Genomic DNA, 18079 nt, shown 5'->3' with positions numbered 1-18079 from the left:
GTGCACGGTCAGGGGAAGCGAGGAGACCCACCGAGGGCGGCAGCGCTTCGCCCTAAAGCGCAGAGGGCGAGGGTGGCCGAGCAGGGCGCGGGTGCGCAAAAGCCAGTTTAGCCCCTCTGCCGGCATCCGGTTTAGTCATCCAGGGAGAGAAAATGAGCAGAAGATTGGAGCGGGAGACCTTAAGGGCTACTTTTTGCCCATTGACAGATAACTAGAACTATCTGCATTATCTATGCAGCACGGTGTTTTTATTATTTTTACCTAAAGACATCACTTTTTGGTATTGACAAACGTGATTTTTTAAAAAAACCTGGTCTTAGATAATTGTCCAAAAAAAAAAAAAGTCCATAGCAACAGTATTCATGCTAGTGAAATTTTAAAACCACCTACATGTCATATTGGAATGAATTAATCCACTGTCATCTCCTTATATAGTAGGGTATTACAGAGCAAGGAAAAGGGAGGAACAGGAAGACCATGTTTCCAAATAGATATATCTCTAAAACATGAAATCGAAGCCGGGCATGGTGCCGCACTCCTGTAATCCCAACACTCAGGAGGCTGAGGCAGGAGGATCCCTGTGAGTTCGAGACCAGCCTGGGCTACATAGTTCCAGGTAAGTCTCAATTACATAGTGAGACCCTGTCTCAAAAACAACAACAACCACAAAACCCAAAACAAAACCATGAAATCGAACAAAGAAAGAAAACAAAAAAAATAAAAAATAAAAAAATAAAAAGAGAAAACAAGCAAATAGAAGCAGTATACTAGAATAACATATAATATATAATAAAAAAGCTAAAATGAAAACAAGACTATACACATATGTACATATATCACAAGATATATAACAATAAGACAAAGAAAGGATAGTAGTTATAGTTATAACTGGACTAACAATTTCTAACATAACTTGTGGGTGGAGAAATAACTATTAAGGCATAATATATCCTTTTGTGGGGGGTACTGGGGCTTGAACTCGGCACCTTGCGCTTGCGAGGCAGGTGGCAGAACCACTGCACTAAAACCCCAGTTCTTGTCCTTTTTTGTATATGTTGAACAAGTAAAAGAAGAACGGGAAAAGAAGGAGAAGGCCGGTTTGGAAGGATGCAGCCCAGGAAGCCAAGGGCATGGCTCTGGGCTGTGGGTCCCACTGCAGCTGGGATCCGGAACGTCTGGGGCCGTGCATTCCAGGCATGGTGAAGCCTGGAGAAGGCGGGACCTGGAGGAAGGAAAGCTCAGTGGGGTGTGTGCCCATGCAGAGGGGCTGGGACCTGCCTTCTGTCACAATTCCTGGCCTCCAGCAGCGAGCACCTCCTCCTGCCACATGGTTGTGTGGCCACAGACCCAGAGTGACTGGAGCTTCTGAAACTGTCAGCCAGAGCAAACCTTCTCCCCATGAAGAGGATTATCTTGAGCTTAATCTCAGCGCAGAAAGCTGCCTGACACCCTTATCATCACTGAGACTCAGCACAAAAAGAGGGGAGACTGAGAATATGCCATTTAGGCCAGAGTGAAAGTTCCCTGGGAAAATCAGATGAAGAGGAAGATTGTGAAAGCATTCTTTCGGATGGGGAGGCTCATTAATTCATTCGCTGTGCTTTTACCAACTGCATGTGCCTGTCCTTGTTCTGGGACACAGCCATGGACAAAGCAGCCAAGACCACCCTTGTCAGCTTAGGTGTCTGGCAGGCAGGGTCTTTCCGTGTCCAGTCTTCTGGGGTGTGAGCTTCGCGGGAGGCGCCCAGAGCAGAAAGCACCTGTCAGATGGCACGAGGCGAGGAGGGAGTGAGGGGCACCTGTCCCCGGGACGCTCCCTTCCACTGGGGGCTGTTGTCTACATGGATCAGTGTGTTGAGGCACGCACAGGCCCTCCGGAGCATACGGGGTGGTAGGATTCTTGTAGGCTGCTTCTGCTTGGAAACCGAGTTGGCAACTTGGAGGACCATGGTGGTAACTCGGTCAGTGTTGGTGGAGTAGCCTGGTTGAAAGATTCTGCCCATGAAGCCCACACCTAAGGCTGACCTTAGAACTGGGCAGAGTCTGCTACCCCAAACTGTCTTACCACTGTCTACCTTTTTAGCCCCAGTCTGTTGCTATTAGAACTTCATTCCATTGCCTTGACCTCTTCTATTGTATTATATTGTATGTACCTTAGTGCAAGAGCACTTGCCTAGTGTCTGAGGCTCTAGGTTTGATTCCCCAGTATCAAAATCAAACCAAAACAAGCCCTAAAAGTTATTTTATAAATAACTCGTAATCTGACTTGTAACTTTAATGTTTTGAAAAGAATTGTGTCCTAAAATGGCTTGTTAATGAAAACACATGGTATCTGTGACATTCTGAGAGACACATAAAATTTGGACACACACTTGCTTATACTATTTCTTTTTTTTTTCCTCTTTATGTTTTCCAAGGCATGAAGAATACAGTTGAGAAAATAGGAGTTAAGGATGAAGGAGTGGCTTCTGCCCCGAGAGCATCCAGGAAGGCACAGAGAGAGCGTCCAGCAGTCAAGAAGGCGAGAGCAGGGTCTAACTGTTAGGAGCACAGAGACTACAAGAGCTTTCCACCTGCATTGCTCCAGAGCGCTCAAGGACACTTTCCTTCTGTGTGATAATTATACCGACACAACAGTGCAGAATTTAAAAGATGTCCATATTCAAAGTGATTTTTGTTTTTATTTTATGGCACTAGGGCTATGGTCTGAAGCACCCGTTAAAAGGCAGTAGATTGTGTCAGCGTATAGCATTTGATCTGCTGCACAAAGGGGCAGAACTATGGTCTGTGAAGCCCTTTAGGATTTGCCCACATCACTGAAGCCATGGTGCTAGGGGCTGGCTTCCGAGACGGTGGTTTACAGTCCTGTTTCCAAGTCCCGCCCCAGGAAGGACTTGAGCCTGTAAAGGTTTTATGGGAGGGAAACCACACATTAGACCTGGAAAATCTGACAGCTTACTTTACTGCCTTGTTTTTATTTATTTACTTTTTTTTTTGGGTACTGGGGATGGAACTCGGGACCTTACACTTGTTAAGCAGGCGGTGGAACCACTGAGCTAAATCTCGGGCCCCTTTATTTATTTACTTTTTAACTGTAAACTGTGTTCTCTGGTCTGGGAGGAGAAGGAAATCTCTGCTTTGCGTATTTTCAATTCTCAGATGAGGTGGTTTGCTTTTAAATAGCGGGGGATGGAGTACTGGAGAAACATCTCCAAACATTTTGAACACAGAGACCTTTTGTAGGTCAGGAACTAAAGTCTCCTTGCGAGAATTTCTGGGAATTCATGACTGCTGGATTGATCTGCATCAGGAAGAAATCCAGTCACCCCTCTTCTGGAGAACCATGTGACTAGGTTGGGTTGAATTTCTGTTTGCATATGAAGATGTTCGAGTCAGGGGGTGCTGTGACGGAAGATGGAGGGGGGAAATGAATATGGTGAAGGAAATAAATCTCATTTTTAAAAAGTGAAGGCCCTGCTACATGTCAGCGCTTCGAGGTGGAAAATAACCCAGAGGTCTTGTCCTTGAGGAGCTCACGGACAAGTAGATGAGACAGGTCGAAGTGTAATAAATATAAAGGCAGTCAAAGTACAATACTGCCAGGTCCAGGTTGTAGCTCAGCAGCACAGAGCCTGCCTGGCAAGCGAGAGCCCCTGAGTTTGATTTCTGGTATCCAAACCAAAAAGAGTACAAAACTACTGTTCGAAGCGTGGGGTTGGGAGTCTCCGGCTGAGCTGAATCCTGAGGGAGCGGTCCTTAACCAGAGATGACTGGGTGACACAGCTTTCTGGACGGGAGCCGGTAAATGGCTCGGTACAGGAATGGGGCTGCAGGGGGCGCCCACGAGCCCCCGGTCTGCCAGGCCCCGCTCCGCAGAGACACTGAGGGGTCTGAAGTAGGCGCACCCGCTATTTCCAATCTTTATTTTTTTCTCATGAACATTCTCATTGAAGAAAATTTAGGGTTATACAAGACATGAATATAAAATGTAAAATCACCTTCAATTCCACCACACAGAGATAGCCATTGCCTATTTTGGTATACTTGGCATGTGTCTTTTGTATTTGTGATCATTTTCTATATAAAATTGTACATTTTGAATTTTTCACTGACGTTATTTCCTGGCCACTTCTGTAATCTGTGTTCTTTTTTGTAGAATAGTTTTTGACTCACGGGAGTATTGCAGAGAGACACTGTGCAGAGATGATACGTGTCTTCACCCAGCCTTCCAAGGTGTCACCACTTTACTTCCTGTCTCTTCCTCTCCCAGTCCAACGTGCCTGCTTGTGTCATCTGTCCATGGAGACTCTGATGTGACTGCAGGAGTGGCGCAGCCTGGAACACGAGCGAGTGAGCGTCCCTAAACAGAGGCCTGCTGCATTCATGGTGCACTGAGCTTGGAATGGAGTTTGGAACAAAAGCAATTTGAGAACTAGGGAGTGCTCTGGGGCAGATGGCCTTGAAACTTTTGTTTTGTTTTTGTTTTTGACAGGAAGTCTTACTGTATTGCCCAGCTCTTGAATTCAAATTCCTGCCTCAGCCTCCTGAGCAGCTGTAATTAGAGGTCTGCACTACCACTCCCAGGTTTCTCCTCATGAGATGGGACTCTCAGGACTTCACGGGCTTGCCTTTGTGTGAGCCACTGCGTGTTCTACTGCCGATGAATTTTCGGTGTGGTGTTACTAAGTAACCACCAGATTGTTCTCCTTCTGTTTATACTGAACAAAGACTGTAACCTTGAGTTTCCCTGTGATCTTGACCCATTCCAACCTGGAGTCTGATCCAGTATCTCCTAACATTGTTCAAGGCCAATGCTGAAGGACTTGTGCTCATTTCCAAAGTCTTGGTTCAATCGTTGGTTTTCACGTGTCGGCCACGGAAAACACTACATACTGGCAGAGATCACAGGTGATGACGGAGACAACTCATCTCCAGGGCTCAGCCCTGCTCCTGCTCGCTTGTTCATCTCACTGAGAGATGAGGCCTCTTCCTGTTTAGAGCGTGTTTGCCCACTCTTGGGGCCATTTTCACGGCCTGCATAAATTTCATATTATGTTGCGCGTTTCTTTTTCTTTTCTTTTCTTTTTTGGTACCAGGGATCAAACATGGGACCTTGTGATTACAAAGCAGGCAGTGGAACCACTGAGCTAAATCCCCAGTCCTGTTGTGCATTTCGTGAGAGTAGAACTCTATTATCTTACTTTTCACGTATATCACAGTACTGAGCACAGTACTTTGCCGTTACAGGCTAAAACAATACTTGTTCATGTGAATTCATTAATTCTCGACACTCTTTCCCTCAGAGGAGGCATGCAGTCTCACAGCTTCAACTAACACTTTCAGCCTGTAAACTGTTTTGGTATTGCCAGCTGCTTTCTAAAAGGTTCTGCTTCAATTATCTGCTTTCTTACAGGTTCCAAAAGACTGATGGTGAAATAATCCTTCCTCCTGGACTCTTCTTGTTACAGGCCAAATTGAATTTTGTCCCCTTAAAATTTGAAGTCCTCAGCCCTTGTAGAGAAGACTGGGTGTTTGAAGAAATGATTAAGGCGGAAGAGGGTCACTGGTGGTCCCTCTGAGAAGAGATGAAGACCCTGAGAAGGCCAGATGAAGAGAAGGAGGCCATCTGCCAGCAGAAGAGGGAGGTCTTGAAAGAAAGCCACCCGCACTGGCCTCCGAAGTCCTTGGGTTTGGACTTCAGCCTCCAGAATCGTGAAGAAATACGTTTCTGTTGTGTATGGCACTTTGTTACGGCCACCTGAGCTGTCTGATGTACTTCCCTTCCTTTGGTTGCTGATGGGATTTTCTGATTTACCTCCGCATTTCTGGTGCTTGCTGCCTTCTCCTGGGGATACATGCTGTATTAGGAAGTCGGTTTCTCAACATGGTCAGCTCCTGAGAGTCACCAGACACTTGCACTGCTGTTACTTTAGCCCACCTGCATCAAACACAGTGTACTACGGTCCCACTACTGAGTCATCAGTTAAGATAGAGTCACGTGTTCCTGGGACACGCATGCTGGAGACTCATTGCTCTGCTGGGAACACCCTTCTCGCCTCGCACTGTTGGGTGTGGGTAGATAGGCACAGGTTCTTGCTGACTTCTCATCTGTGTATGCTTAGGATTTTGGTGCCTGTCCTTGACTTTAAGAAACTTAGGAAATGTCACAATGTAAGATAACTTCAGCCCCTCACTCTTTCATTCTGAAATTAGTTCAGAATTTTTGTTTGTTTGTTTGTTTTGTTTTTGGTACTGGGGATTGAACTCGGGTCCTTGCGCTTGTTAGTTCAGAATTAACTCACACCTGAGGCACCTAGTCTCCCCAAAATTTTGTAAGTGAAAAGAACCATTGTTAGCTCTGTTGACCAAACACTTTCCTTTCCCCCTGCCTACAATAGGTTACTGAATAAATCCTAAAGGTGACTTTCCCTGATAAAGAACTGCATCCAGGTGAAATTCAGCTGCCTTGACACCATACTTTGGGCATCAACAATGTGAGCTATGAATATGCAATGTATCTAACTGAATAAGATCAAGGCTATAAAACTCTATGAAAGAAGGAGTTGTAACCCAATGGGGGAGTCTATCAGTGTACCGCCATTAGGTCTCATGGCTCCCTAAACTTTTTTATTTTACTTCCTTTCTGGTGCCTCTCTGTGTGCCACTTGCCAACTCCTTCCTTAACATTTCTAGTCTCAACCTCCAAGTCTGTCTCTCTGTATTGTTCCTATACCAGTTATAGTTTAAAATATTAAATCTATGTTGAATGTCTTCTGTAACCAAAGAGGTCCATTTCCCTCTACTGTACCACACACATAGGTGGCACATCCTGAAGATTAACATAGGCTTAAGTTGGGGTCTTTAAACTCTGTCCTTTACTAATTCTGTGCCTACAGTACCGTACAGTGCTCCAAACTGTTCAGCCTCAACTTTCAAGTCAGTAGTTAATTTCTCTTGAGTAGTCCAAAGAAAAATAAATGAAATGTGGTGTGATTTATACGTCATGAAGAAATCATGACATATTATTATTATTATTGCTATTATTATATTTGTCTTTCTTCATGTTTCCTATATTGTTTTTCATTGTTTCTGGTCCTGTTAGAGGACCATCTGCATGGAGGTTGGCAGCAGGAATCTGTTTTTTTTTTTTTTTTCTTTGTACTTGAGATCGAACTCCAGCCCTTGTACTTGCAAGGCAGGTGGTGGAACCACTGAGCCAAACCCCTGGCCCTGTTTCTGGTCCTGTATATTATTATTATTATTTTTGCTACTGGGGATGAAACTCGGGTCCTTGTGCTTGCAAGGCAGGCAGTGGAACCTCTGAGCTATAGCCCCGGCCCTCTGGTCCTGTATATTCATTGTGACTCCTGCAACACATACCTAGTGGTTATTTAATAAATATTGAAAAATTTTAAAAATCAAACCTCTAAAATTCACTCCCCAAGGGTGACCCTATATAATGGAACTTAGTGGTTTGTTTCCCCAGATAAAATGGGCCTGGGGAACTTTTCTGAGGGGCAGAAAAGGCTTAAGAAAAAAAGAGTAGAGTTTAAAAATAAAGGCTTTATTTGGTAGAGTCTTGCAGTTAGTGGGGATTCCAAAGCCTGTGGATAAATGTATTACCCTTACACATCCAGATATCAGATAAACAACCCCGCTGTACTTCACCAAAATATTGCCAAGTTTAGACTTTGAGTCTAGCTCTTGGCAGCTGTGCTTGGGCGCTGTTCAGCCCTAAAAGCTCTTAATCATACTGCTAGAATGTGTTGTCAAGTTAGAGATGTAGCCTGGCCACTCCCTCCTTCTCTCTGTCTTTCTCCTGTTGGTGATTGAACCAGGACCTCATGGCAAGCCCTGTCGCCTGATTTTAAGTAGCCACACTTGTTTCTAATGACCCACGACAGACATGTTCATAGTTGAAGCACGTCTAGTTAAAATGCTTCATTATATACGTTTTAAAAGTTGATCCTTCCCCCGTCATTCACGTCTCATTAACTGAAGCTTACTTTTGACATATAAACCAGTTTTGACCAACACACACAGTAAATATGGAATTGAAAATATTTGTGTATCTTTATTAATATTTATTGTGTTTTCTAGTTTTTCTTTTTATTAATAGATGCTTGAATTGCATAACAGTTATATTCCTGTGTGGAGCTGTGCATGTACATAGCACATTGAAATCTCTTTTTATTCCCTTTACCTCTCCGCCTCCTACCTCTCTGCACCTCTCAATCCTCTTCCCATTTGAAAAAGATCTATCTCCCTTCTTCCTATTAACTATCTTTTATTTTGCTCTTTATTACTATTTTGGCTTTCTCATATAAGAGAAATACACGCAATACTTACACTTGTGTATCTCTGTATTTCACTTAATATTATGGTCTCAAGATGCATCCATTTCCTCAAAATGACTCAATTTATTGTTCTTTATGGCAGAGTAGTGCTCTGTTGTACATAAATACAACATTTCTTTATTAATTCATCTGTTGATGGACATATAGTCTGCTTCCAAGATTTAACTATTATAAATTGTGCTACTATAAACAGGTATGTATGTATAATGGTCATGTGATGGCTTTAACTCTTCCAGGAAAACACCTAGAAGAGGAATAGCTGTGTCAAATGCAATTTCTAGCTTTAGTTTTTTGAAGAATCTCCATACTGTTTCTGTAGAGGTTGTGCTAGTTTACATCCCCAGCTTGGCACTCAGTTAGTTGCATTATTCCAGGTAGATCTTTCCTTTTATGTTATATGGCAATGTACACTACTGATAAATGCAATGCACAAAATAAAATCCTTTAAAACAGTTATGCACAAGACATGAAATACTGGATTTGCACATTGGGTCCCAAAAAGTCAGACTAGACTTGGTTGGTGAAGTTATACAAGAGAATGACATATGTCTGTTTCAAGGGCAACTGGAGCCTGTGCGACATTGGCCACAGTCTCTCGGAGAGGTAGGGCTGCTTTAGTCTACCCAGTTTAGGACTGCACAAGTTAAGTACCACACGGCTTCAGCTGGGGTGAGACAAGATCAATACACATTGGAGCACACACTGCCTTACACTACTGTCTTTTCTCCTGAGTGTACATGTACGTTTGTTTGTGGACTCTTAGGACAGGCTCTCAGCATGGTGGGCTCTAGTCCTCTGACTGTGGGTTATTATGTGTCCTCTAGTTTGAGTTTAATCTTCCCATCAGTAACACTAACTAAGCTTTGGTTTCTTTATACTTGGCTTAATAGAGTACATTTTTCAAAAACATGTTAATTTTCTTGGATAAATCTTAGCTTAAACTTGGATTTCTATTTTCCCTTCTAGCACAGTTCTGGTTCTGCCTTTGGGAAAAATGGTATTCATCATTATACTGAGATACGTTTCTTGCCAACTTTGTCCCTGGGTGAAGCAATCACCCTAAAGAGGACACTTTCATGGCTGCTTTCTGTCTCTTGCCGCACCAGGTACCAATCTTTATTATTATAAAACAACTTGATTCACAGGGTTTCTCTTTATCAAAAGGGCATAGGGAGGGTTGCCAGTTATATTAGTTATGTTTTCTTGTCAGAGACAGACTACTTGATGCCAAAGTTAAAGGAGCAAAGGTTTATTTAGCTCACAGTTTGTAGAGGTTTCAGTCCATAATCAGCTGGCTCCAAGGCAGGGTGGCATGGCAGAGGGGAATTGTGGAGGAGAAACAGTTTGTGGCTGGCAGAAACTAACAAAGCAAGGGACTGTCACAGCTTTCTATCCCTTATAACTTATCTGGGCTACAAAGGGCAGGTAGCACTCACACTCTTAATCCTAGTGCCCTTGAGCGTAGCATTGCACCACGAATTAATCCAAGCACCACACAACCTAGATCCAGCCACCTCTGAAAAGCCCTACTGTGACCCCATGAGGGTTTGGTGGGACTTGTAGACACAGCCATAACACCAGTTAAATTTGCCATTCTACTGTCAAGCTTGTTGTGAGAGAAAGGGAAAAATAAGTGATTTTAAATACATGGTGATTTGGCCTTTCCTTACTTACTCTCTACTGAAGAATCTTGATTGCATAAAACAGAAGTAAACTCTGGGTATCCCAAGCAAAGAACACCATTACTTCAGTTCATAGTGTGCACAGGATTCTTTTTTCCCGAGTTTTATCACTTTTTCCACTTCTTTTAAAGGCTGCAGCAGATCTGACACTCTAGTTGGTGCTAAGCTCAGATCATCGAGGGCATGATGGTCTTACGAATGGGAGCAACAGCCCTAGAAGCTTCTTACCTCAGCTGCACACTATGCTACCCCAAGTGAGGGGGCTGCTTCCCTCTGCCACCTTGGGGTGCTCAGAAGCCCCAGCGAGGATATACTGCGCCTGATTTCTAGGTGACCCCTCCGACATTGTTGCAGCCAGGGGTGCCCTTCGTTGGTAAGTATAGTTAAGAGTTGAGGGAAGGTGGCGATTCTCAGTACAAAGGCCCTTTGTGTCAGGGCAGCTGAGAGGTTTAGAGATGAGGCATATAGACATGGAAGAGGAGCTTGTTGTCAGAGAGCTCCCATTACGTTGCAGAACGGGGCTGGCAGTGGCAGAGGACCATCCTTCACCAGCACATCTGCTTCTCAAGAATACTCTCCACCGAGTCTTTAGTAGTCCACACCCTGAAATCTGAGTTCCTATTACAATCTTAGAGGATCCATCTTGTTTGTAACGGGGAAAGGAGCATCCAGAAGGGCTCCCCTCAGTGCCTCCCCCCTTTCTCCTCATTGTAACCACCATCCTGAACTTCATCATTTTTTACCTGTAGTAAGCACAAGAAGTCACATATATTCTATTCAAGTCAAGATCAGGGCGCAGGAGTAGGGCCAGTGGTTTTTGGTGAGGAATAGGAAGTGGAAAATACCTAGCACACACATGGATTCTCCTGCTTATAATAAGCCTTCTATCTACCTGCAATACTGTTCTTCCCAAGATAGACATAACTGAATCTCTTAATTTCTTCTTCATAAGTTTTATATTTAGTTAGCCTTTTTTGGCTACTCGTTCTAAAATTTCAATGTCTCTTCTATAAACTTTCTATCTTCTTTCTCTGTTTGGTATAGCCCAGCAGTTGCTATCTTTCATAGTAATATATGTATTTATCTTGTTTCTTGTTTCTCTTTCTCACTAGAGTGTAAGATTTATGAAGGCAAGAAGTTTTAGCTCTTTCATTACTGCGTGTTTAGAAAATGTTGCTTGACACTTAGTAGGTGCTCAGTTAATGTTCCTGGATCAACTCAAACTATGTTGATATGTAGACAGATAGCTCTTCTTCCCTTCTCTTAAAGTATGCTTTCTCTTTAGTTATTGATCCTAGCTGCTAGATTAACAAGAGCAAATCAGGAGAAAAAACAAGGGCCAGGGATTTAACTCAGTGGTTTTACCACCTCCCTTGCAAGTGCAAGGACCCGAGTTCTATCCCTGGTTTTAAAAAAAAAAAAGAAAGAAAGAAAGAAAAGAAAAAGAAAAGAAAGAACGAGATGATCTCTTTAGATTTCTTTCCTACCCATCACCCAGAGGTGCGCAGTGAAATGGGGAGGATGGAGTGAGCAGGGCTTGGCCAAGTTTGTATTAGGTTTTATTTTTCCTCATTGAGTTTATTGGTACTTTTTAGGTAGACAGTACACTTACATTCATCATTGGGATCTTGTACCTTTACGTGACAGGTCTTGGTTCTCATTTTTTCCTCATACCCCTGGGTCAGCTGTCCTGCTGGAAAAGCTTCCTGTTTCTGTTTTGCATGGCAAACGTGGGGGGCAGGACCTAGAATTTGTAGCATGCTCAGTTGGTAAAGGAACTTGTTATACCCTTGGTGTTTAGAGCAACACACTCTGCATGGGGAAGAATGAACACTTACTTTGATTTACTGAGCATGGCAACTAAACTCTCAACTGTGTAACACACTGTGGGACAGAAGTCCTGGAGCTGTGGAGTCCTGTAAGGGTGGACACCCTGTGGGGCAGTCTGTCTGTAGATGGTATTGCCTAGGGCAGGGATTGAATTGAGCAGCGATGATTCATGGAAATTTAGAACACTCAGAAACTCAGAAAAGGTATTCTGTACTTTGTCATGAGCTACATTGGGGAGCCAAGTCATTCTGGAAGGAATGTGTGTGGAGTTTTCAGATGAGGTCTTAAAGTTTTTAGGTTGACTCAAACCATCTGTTTAATGTGAAGTTCAATCCAGCACTTTTTTCATCTCTCACAGCATTTATCAAGTCCATCACATAAATATTTGTTGAAGGCATGAAGAGTGCCAGGAACTGGGGTGAAAGAGAGAATGACACAGTTGTTCTTGTTCTTGAGATGCTTATGGTTTTAGTGGAAATAAAATTGCATATATGTTTTCTTCCTATTAATTGTAAAGTCAGTGCTTATAACTTATAAGAACCTTGGTTGCCAGGGCTGAGTATTGTATTGACCCATTTTTGCTTATGAAAGGAATTCATGAGAGTGCATGATTTACTGAAAATGGCTACGGCACTGTATAACGTTATTATGCATCATGGCTGCTGTGCTATGTAGATTCAGATTGCAATAAATTGTTTCTGGTTACAGAAACAGAATTCACTGTGAGGTAGTGACCACAGCTGCAGCATCAGCACATAATAAAGATACAAGAACAGCTGATAGACACAAGCTATTTTGTTTTCTGAAATTTAAAATAGGCTGTTTTTAATATGCTGAAAAGGCAGCTATTATGTGACATGGTAAGATGCTGGTAATAGATATAATCATCTTTCTACTTTTCTGAGCTGGTCCTAAAAATCACACTAGTCACTTCATCTTTTAATTTGGAAAGTATTGTGATAGACAATTTAAGGATTTTTTTTTTTTTTGGTACTGTGGATCGAACTCAGGTCCTTGTGCTTGCAAGGCAGGAAATGGAACCACTGAGCTAAATCCCAGCCCTGAGGATTTTAAAGACAAACAAAAGAGGCATTCCAAAACAGGTTAAAATCATGTATTGATGGTATTCTCAACTGACTGCACATGGTGGTAATGAACCTTTTGAAATAGTGTACAAATTTGCCATGTATCTTTATTTTTCTGAGACCATCCACCAAATTGTCCAATGGTTCATGTTCCCAAAAGATGAAGATCTTCTAGAGAGAGACACCACACGGGGGTTATAAAGAACCTTGGTGGCTTAAATGAACAACATAAGTGGCATTCATTGTTAGATTGGGTCAGTTTTGTAGGAAAGAATTTCTTTGCTGTCAGTGATAAACATTTTTCATACTTTATGTATATGAATTATCTTTCCATTTTTCATTTTGACTCAGGACTCTTCTCTAATAAATTGTGTATCCTCATGTATCAAACTTTTTGATGTTATGGTAAACTTTTATGACTGAAAACTAACTCTGTAAAGTTTTTAGATGCACAATTATCCATTTTCATAGTCAATTCTTTAGATCTTTTTTCTTCATATTTCATTTAAATTCTTTCCATATCCACAGAGCACTTCATGTAAGTGTTTTTTTTTTGGGTACTGGGATCGAACTAAGCCAAATCCATGGGATGTAAGTGTTCTGATGGTCTGTGCCTTAGTCTTTTCTTTTTGATGGCAGGTCACATTTTCAGGTGCCTTCTTTGGCCCAGGTGGCATCATGTATGTATCCGACACCAGGAGAGATGACATAAGGGGAGGTTCTGCTCTCATTAGTGAAATCTGGAGTGAGATGGTTAGCTCTGATTCCTGGGGATAGTCTTCCTAAACCTGAATTTAGCTGTTACTTACCATGTGACCTCTCTAATCCACCTTTCTTTATTCATAAAATAGGGCTAACAATTTAACTCGCTTTATACTGTGTATTTTTGGGAATAAAAATTGGAATGTAAACTGCTTAGGACAAAGGACAGCCACAGTTTAGTTCATGCCGTGTAGGTGCTTTACTGCTTCAGTATATTTTGCATTTCTAAAATCTTGAACAGGTCAAGATGATCTCACACCCAGTTAACATCTTTCTCCAGAGCTCCCAGTGCCACTTTTCTAAGGGAGACACGACCTCTAGGGCCCACAAGTGTTCTCTCCAAGTTCTGGAAATCCTGCAGACTTGAGTGCTAAGGCCTGCAGTTGGACATCTGCAAAATGAGCCACGCGGCCTCTTTCTTGACCCTTTCCCCAGGAGCCTGATCTCTTGTAATCCCAGTCTTTCTGGACTGCGTGTTACCACTCGGAGACACAGTACAAATACTGCGCTGGCCAGCACTGTGTGGTACCTAGTCCTGTGGGGCTTGCTTCCAAAAGAAGAAACCAAAAGCGTATCGTGCGTAGAAGGGCAAATAGTGATTCCTCCCAGCTTCTTTTGTTTCCTCATCTGCAAAATGATGAGACCTACCTTGAAGGGTCGCTGAAAAGTCCCTAACGGGGCCTGCTTGTCCCGTTCCTGCCTCTATGAGGTGAAGTGTGCCCACTTGCAACCAGAACCATGTTTCCCTAGGTACAGGCCTCGTCCCTAGCTTTTGCAAGGAAGCTATAGAAACTTTGGAAGTTATATTCGCTATCCGGGTTTCCACACTCAGAAGCAACCCCCCCCACGCGGAGGTCAGCTGAAAACCAAAACCAAAAACCAAAAAGCAACCCCTTGTGGAGAGCAGTTATTGCAAAATTCATTATATTACTTACATCCTTTTCCAATGACAGCAGTCACTGAAGCTGTCACTGAGCCTGAGGCCGTGACAGTGGCCATGACTGAACAAGACTGATAGGTGGGGAGAGGCCGTGCAGTGTGTGTGTGTGTGTGTGTGTGTGTGTGTGTGTGTGTGTGTAGGAGTTGCTCCCTGATATAAGCACTTTTAAGACCCACCTGTGTGAAGTACTGTAATGCCCTTGACCACCTGTTTCCTGCCTGATGTGTGACTTTGATATCCTGACCATCTGTAACCCCTGCCTGATGTGTAATAGATAAGCCCGAATCAGTGCCACACAGCCCTAGAATTTAGTATAAAGGAGAGAGCACTCGGTGACCCAGAGATTTGGTGGCCACTGGCCGTTCGTGATCTTGCACTAGGTCACAGCCAAGAGTCTGCTCCAGGACATCGGAGGGCACCAGCCCGCACCCCCGCAGACGTGAGTGCTGGCCGCAGCCTACGCTGACCCGCGCATCATTTTATAGAAGAAAGTCGGGCTCCTCGGATCTGTGCAGGTACAGGGAGTGGCAACTGACGGGCGGTAGTTAGAAGCGTGTTGTGTGATTAAAACATTTAAAAAGGCTACCGGCTTCTGCCTATTATTACTATCCTTGCTCCCTGCTTGCGACACCACTCCCCCAAACACTCCCATACAATACTCCTTAGCAGGAAAAGCATTTAAGAAGCACGCCCAGCCACGAGACGCGCAGGACTGAGCATGCGCGGAGCCTGGGCGGGGTGGGTGGGACTTTCCGGGGCGGGCATTTCCGGTATGTCACTTCCGCTTCCAGTCTCAAAATGAAATCTCCCGCCACCTGAGGAAAGAAGCCGTCAGTTTTTGTTTTTTCGCGCGTTGGGTTGTTCGCAGGTAAAAGTAACTCTCGAGAAATGACTTAGGACGGAGAGCAAACGTGGTATTGAGGCTTGTAAGCTGAAAAGAGCACCTTTTCAGCAGTGGGAGCAGGTTTTATCTTGTGAGGAGGGGCTGTGAGTGGGTTAGCGCAAAGGGCCTGCTGCCTTGGGGGATTTGAAGGCTCCAGGTGTGAACTTTGAAAGGCGCTTGTGGTCGGTTCCCAGGAGGCGTTCCCGCATGGCTGGACCCAAAAGACGTGCTTCTCAGCGTCATCAGATAGAAAGTAACAGGACACAGTCCATTAAGTCTCTCGTCTAGTCAGATTTTGGGATGGCACATCTTAACTCTTGGGATAGCAGAGATCTAAGGGTAGCGACAAACTGGCCCTCAGTGGGCAGAATATCACCTGACTCTCATTTTGTTAAAGATTATGACCATTCCCTGCATCTTCCCTGACAAACCCTCCCCCGCCCCTTACAGAATTATAACAGGTGTGTTACAGAACTACAGAAGCACGCTGCCCGGGGTTAACCATTTTGAACATTTTATGCATGCTTTCAACTTCAGTCTGTGTTTTTCTGTGTATGTGGATTTATATTTTGTTTTTTGTTTCCAATTTTTTTTTATGTGCTTCCATTGAAAGGTGACCAAGATGCAGTTTTCTGGAGCAAATCGGAGGAAGCTGAGGTTGGCAGGAGACCAGAAGAATGCTTGTTACCCTCATAGCCTTCAGTTTTACCTGGAGCCTCCTTCTGAAAACATATCTCTGATAGAGTTTGAGAACTTGGCTATTGACAGACTTAAATGTAAGTGACATTTGAATTAGAATATATAAATACTTGAGAATCTCAGTTATAATTTGTAAGGGTGAATGAAAATCTTCGGCAATCCATTCACTAAATATTTGAGTATTTGCTGTTGGGGGTTTGCTATTCATTCATTTATATATTATACAACACATTTGTGAGTGTCAAAGTACTGTAAATGGCTAGTTTGAGAGAAGAAATGTAAATGATATCTTTGTTGAAGCCGTGTTCTAGTACCTGCAGACAGTTAGCTAAAATAATAGTCATAACTATTTTTACTGCTTTAGTAGAACTAAATAATAGTGCTTCTAAATAATAGAAGTATAGAAGTGGGAGTAACTGACTTAGTCTGAGTAAGGCTTTTGAGAGAAGTCAAAATGTGATGTGGTCCTTGAAGGATGAGTAGAAAACTTCCAACAGGGAAATAGTGAAGGCTTTTTCCAAGCTGACATGATGCCTATAGACAAGTTTGGAAGTGTCAGAGAGAATGTCATGTTTAGGGAACGATAATAAGTTCCGCATGGATAGTGAAGTATGGGTAACAAAGAATGTTTTGTGCCGGGCTTATGGCACAGAGTTGGATTGTCACAGGGATGTGGCCGCCATACTGGCACTCTGCTTTCCTTCTCTGTGTTGATGGGAAAGGAATGAGTTACACGTGACTTGAAACAGACACTAGCATTGACATCATCGTATATGTTCCGGTACTGTACATTCTGGTGGGAAAATTAGGAGAAGTGAGATACTGTTTAGAAGAGCAGAGTGAGAACTGCTAATACAGAGAGGGGGCATTCATTACTTGTTTGTGGGATGTAAGAGTGAAGGCCAAGAAGGGCTGGGGATTTAGCTCAGTGGTTCGGTGGCCTGCCTTGCAAGCGCAAGGACCCGAGTTCAATCCCCGGTACCAGGAAAAAAAAAACCAAAAAAAACGAAGGCCAAGGGAGAAGGGATTTTAGAGAGCCTAGTGTCAGATGCTTCATAGAGATTAGAATATGATGAAGGTGTCCCTCCGATTTGACACCCAGATGACTTGGTAAGGACCTGAACTAAAGTAGTGACAATGGCTATGCCAGGAAGGTAGAAATGTAAGGATACTAAGGAGATAGTGCCTGTTTATTTATTTAATTTTTCTTCTTTTTTGTTTTTGTTTTTGAGACAAGGTCTCACTGTGTAGTTGAGACTGACCTGGAACTCACTATGTGGCCCAGGCTGGTCTCGAACTCACAGTGATCGTCCTGCCTCAGCCTTCCCATTGCTGGGATTACAGGCGTTTGCCACCACACCCAGCTCTTACCTGTTTATTTTTGGTGTTGTTGATTGAACTCAGGGCCTCACACATGCTATATACATGCTATACCACTGATTTATACCCCCTGCTTCTAAAGGAGTTATTGTTTACAGAACTTGGTGGTTGTTTTGTATATGAAGAATGATGTAGCAGGTTTAGGGTGGCTGAAGTTCCTTCTTGAATGATGTAGTGTTTGGAAACTGCTAAGGGAGATTGGGAAGGCAACATGAGGAGCAGGAATAAGGGGAACATAATTTGGTTTGGGTATAACTTAATAAGGAGGTATCAGTGGGCCATGGGGTTTATGTTTAGGAGGCAACTTAGAAAATTTCAAGATTTAAAAAATTCTTCAGGGGCCAGGGATTTAGCTTAGTGGTGCTGCTGCCTGTCTTGCAAGCTTAAGGTCCTGAGTTTGATCCTTGGTATCAAAAAATGGTGAAAGATTTATATGATCTGAAGAGAAACTAGAGTATTCC

General features: G+C 43.2%; 1 protein-coding gene and 1 long non-coding RNA gene across 13 annotated transcripts in view; both read left to right on the top strand.

Moving 5' to 3' along the window:
• LOC104857815 overlaps positions 1-15233 on the top strand; it is a 43957-nt gene extending 28724 nt beyond the window's left edge. The window contains exons 4-7 of one of the 4 annotated variants that reach the window (XR_004514483.1): positions 2418-2667; positions 4157-6494; positions 9324-9463; positions 10171-11433. This is a non-coding gene — a long non-coding RNA (uncharacterized LOC104857815). Of the gene's footprint in view, positions 1-2417; positions 2668-3024; positions 6495-9323; positions 9464-10170; positions 11434-13996 lie in introns of those variants that run through there. The other 3 variants (XR_004514484.1, XR_004514485.1, XR_004514482.1) reach the window with 3 other exon arrangements.
• A 205-nt stretch (positions 15234-15438) lies between these two features.
• Prim2 (DNA primase subunit 2) overlaps positions 15439-18079 on the top strand; it is a 240738-nt gene continuing 238097 nt past the window's right edge. For all 9 annotated transcript variants that reach the window (XM_010617879.2, XM_033756654.1, XM_010617877.2 and 6 more), the window contains exons 1-2: positions 15439-15524; positions 16153-16315. In XM_010617879.2, the coding sequence (XP_010616181.1) occupies positions 16162-16315 (154 nt within the window). In that variant the 5' untranslated portion in view covers positions 15439-15524; positions 16153-16161. The remainder of the gene's footprint in view (positions 15525-16152; positions 16316-18079) is intronic.

Source organism: Fukomys damarensis, unplaced genomic scaffold (genome assembly GCF_012274545.1).
Source record: "Fukomys damarensis isolate Sample0158 unplaced genomic scaffold, DMR_v1.0_HiC HiC_scaffold_27, whole genome shotgun sequence".
Classification (NCBI taxonomy): Eukaryota; Metazoa; Chordata; class Mammalia; order Rodentia; family Bathyergidae; genus Fukomys; species Fukomys damarensis.
The sequence above is the reverse complement of the archived record's forward strand: the minus strand, read 5'-3'. Positions and strand labels throughout refer to the sequence as shown.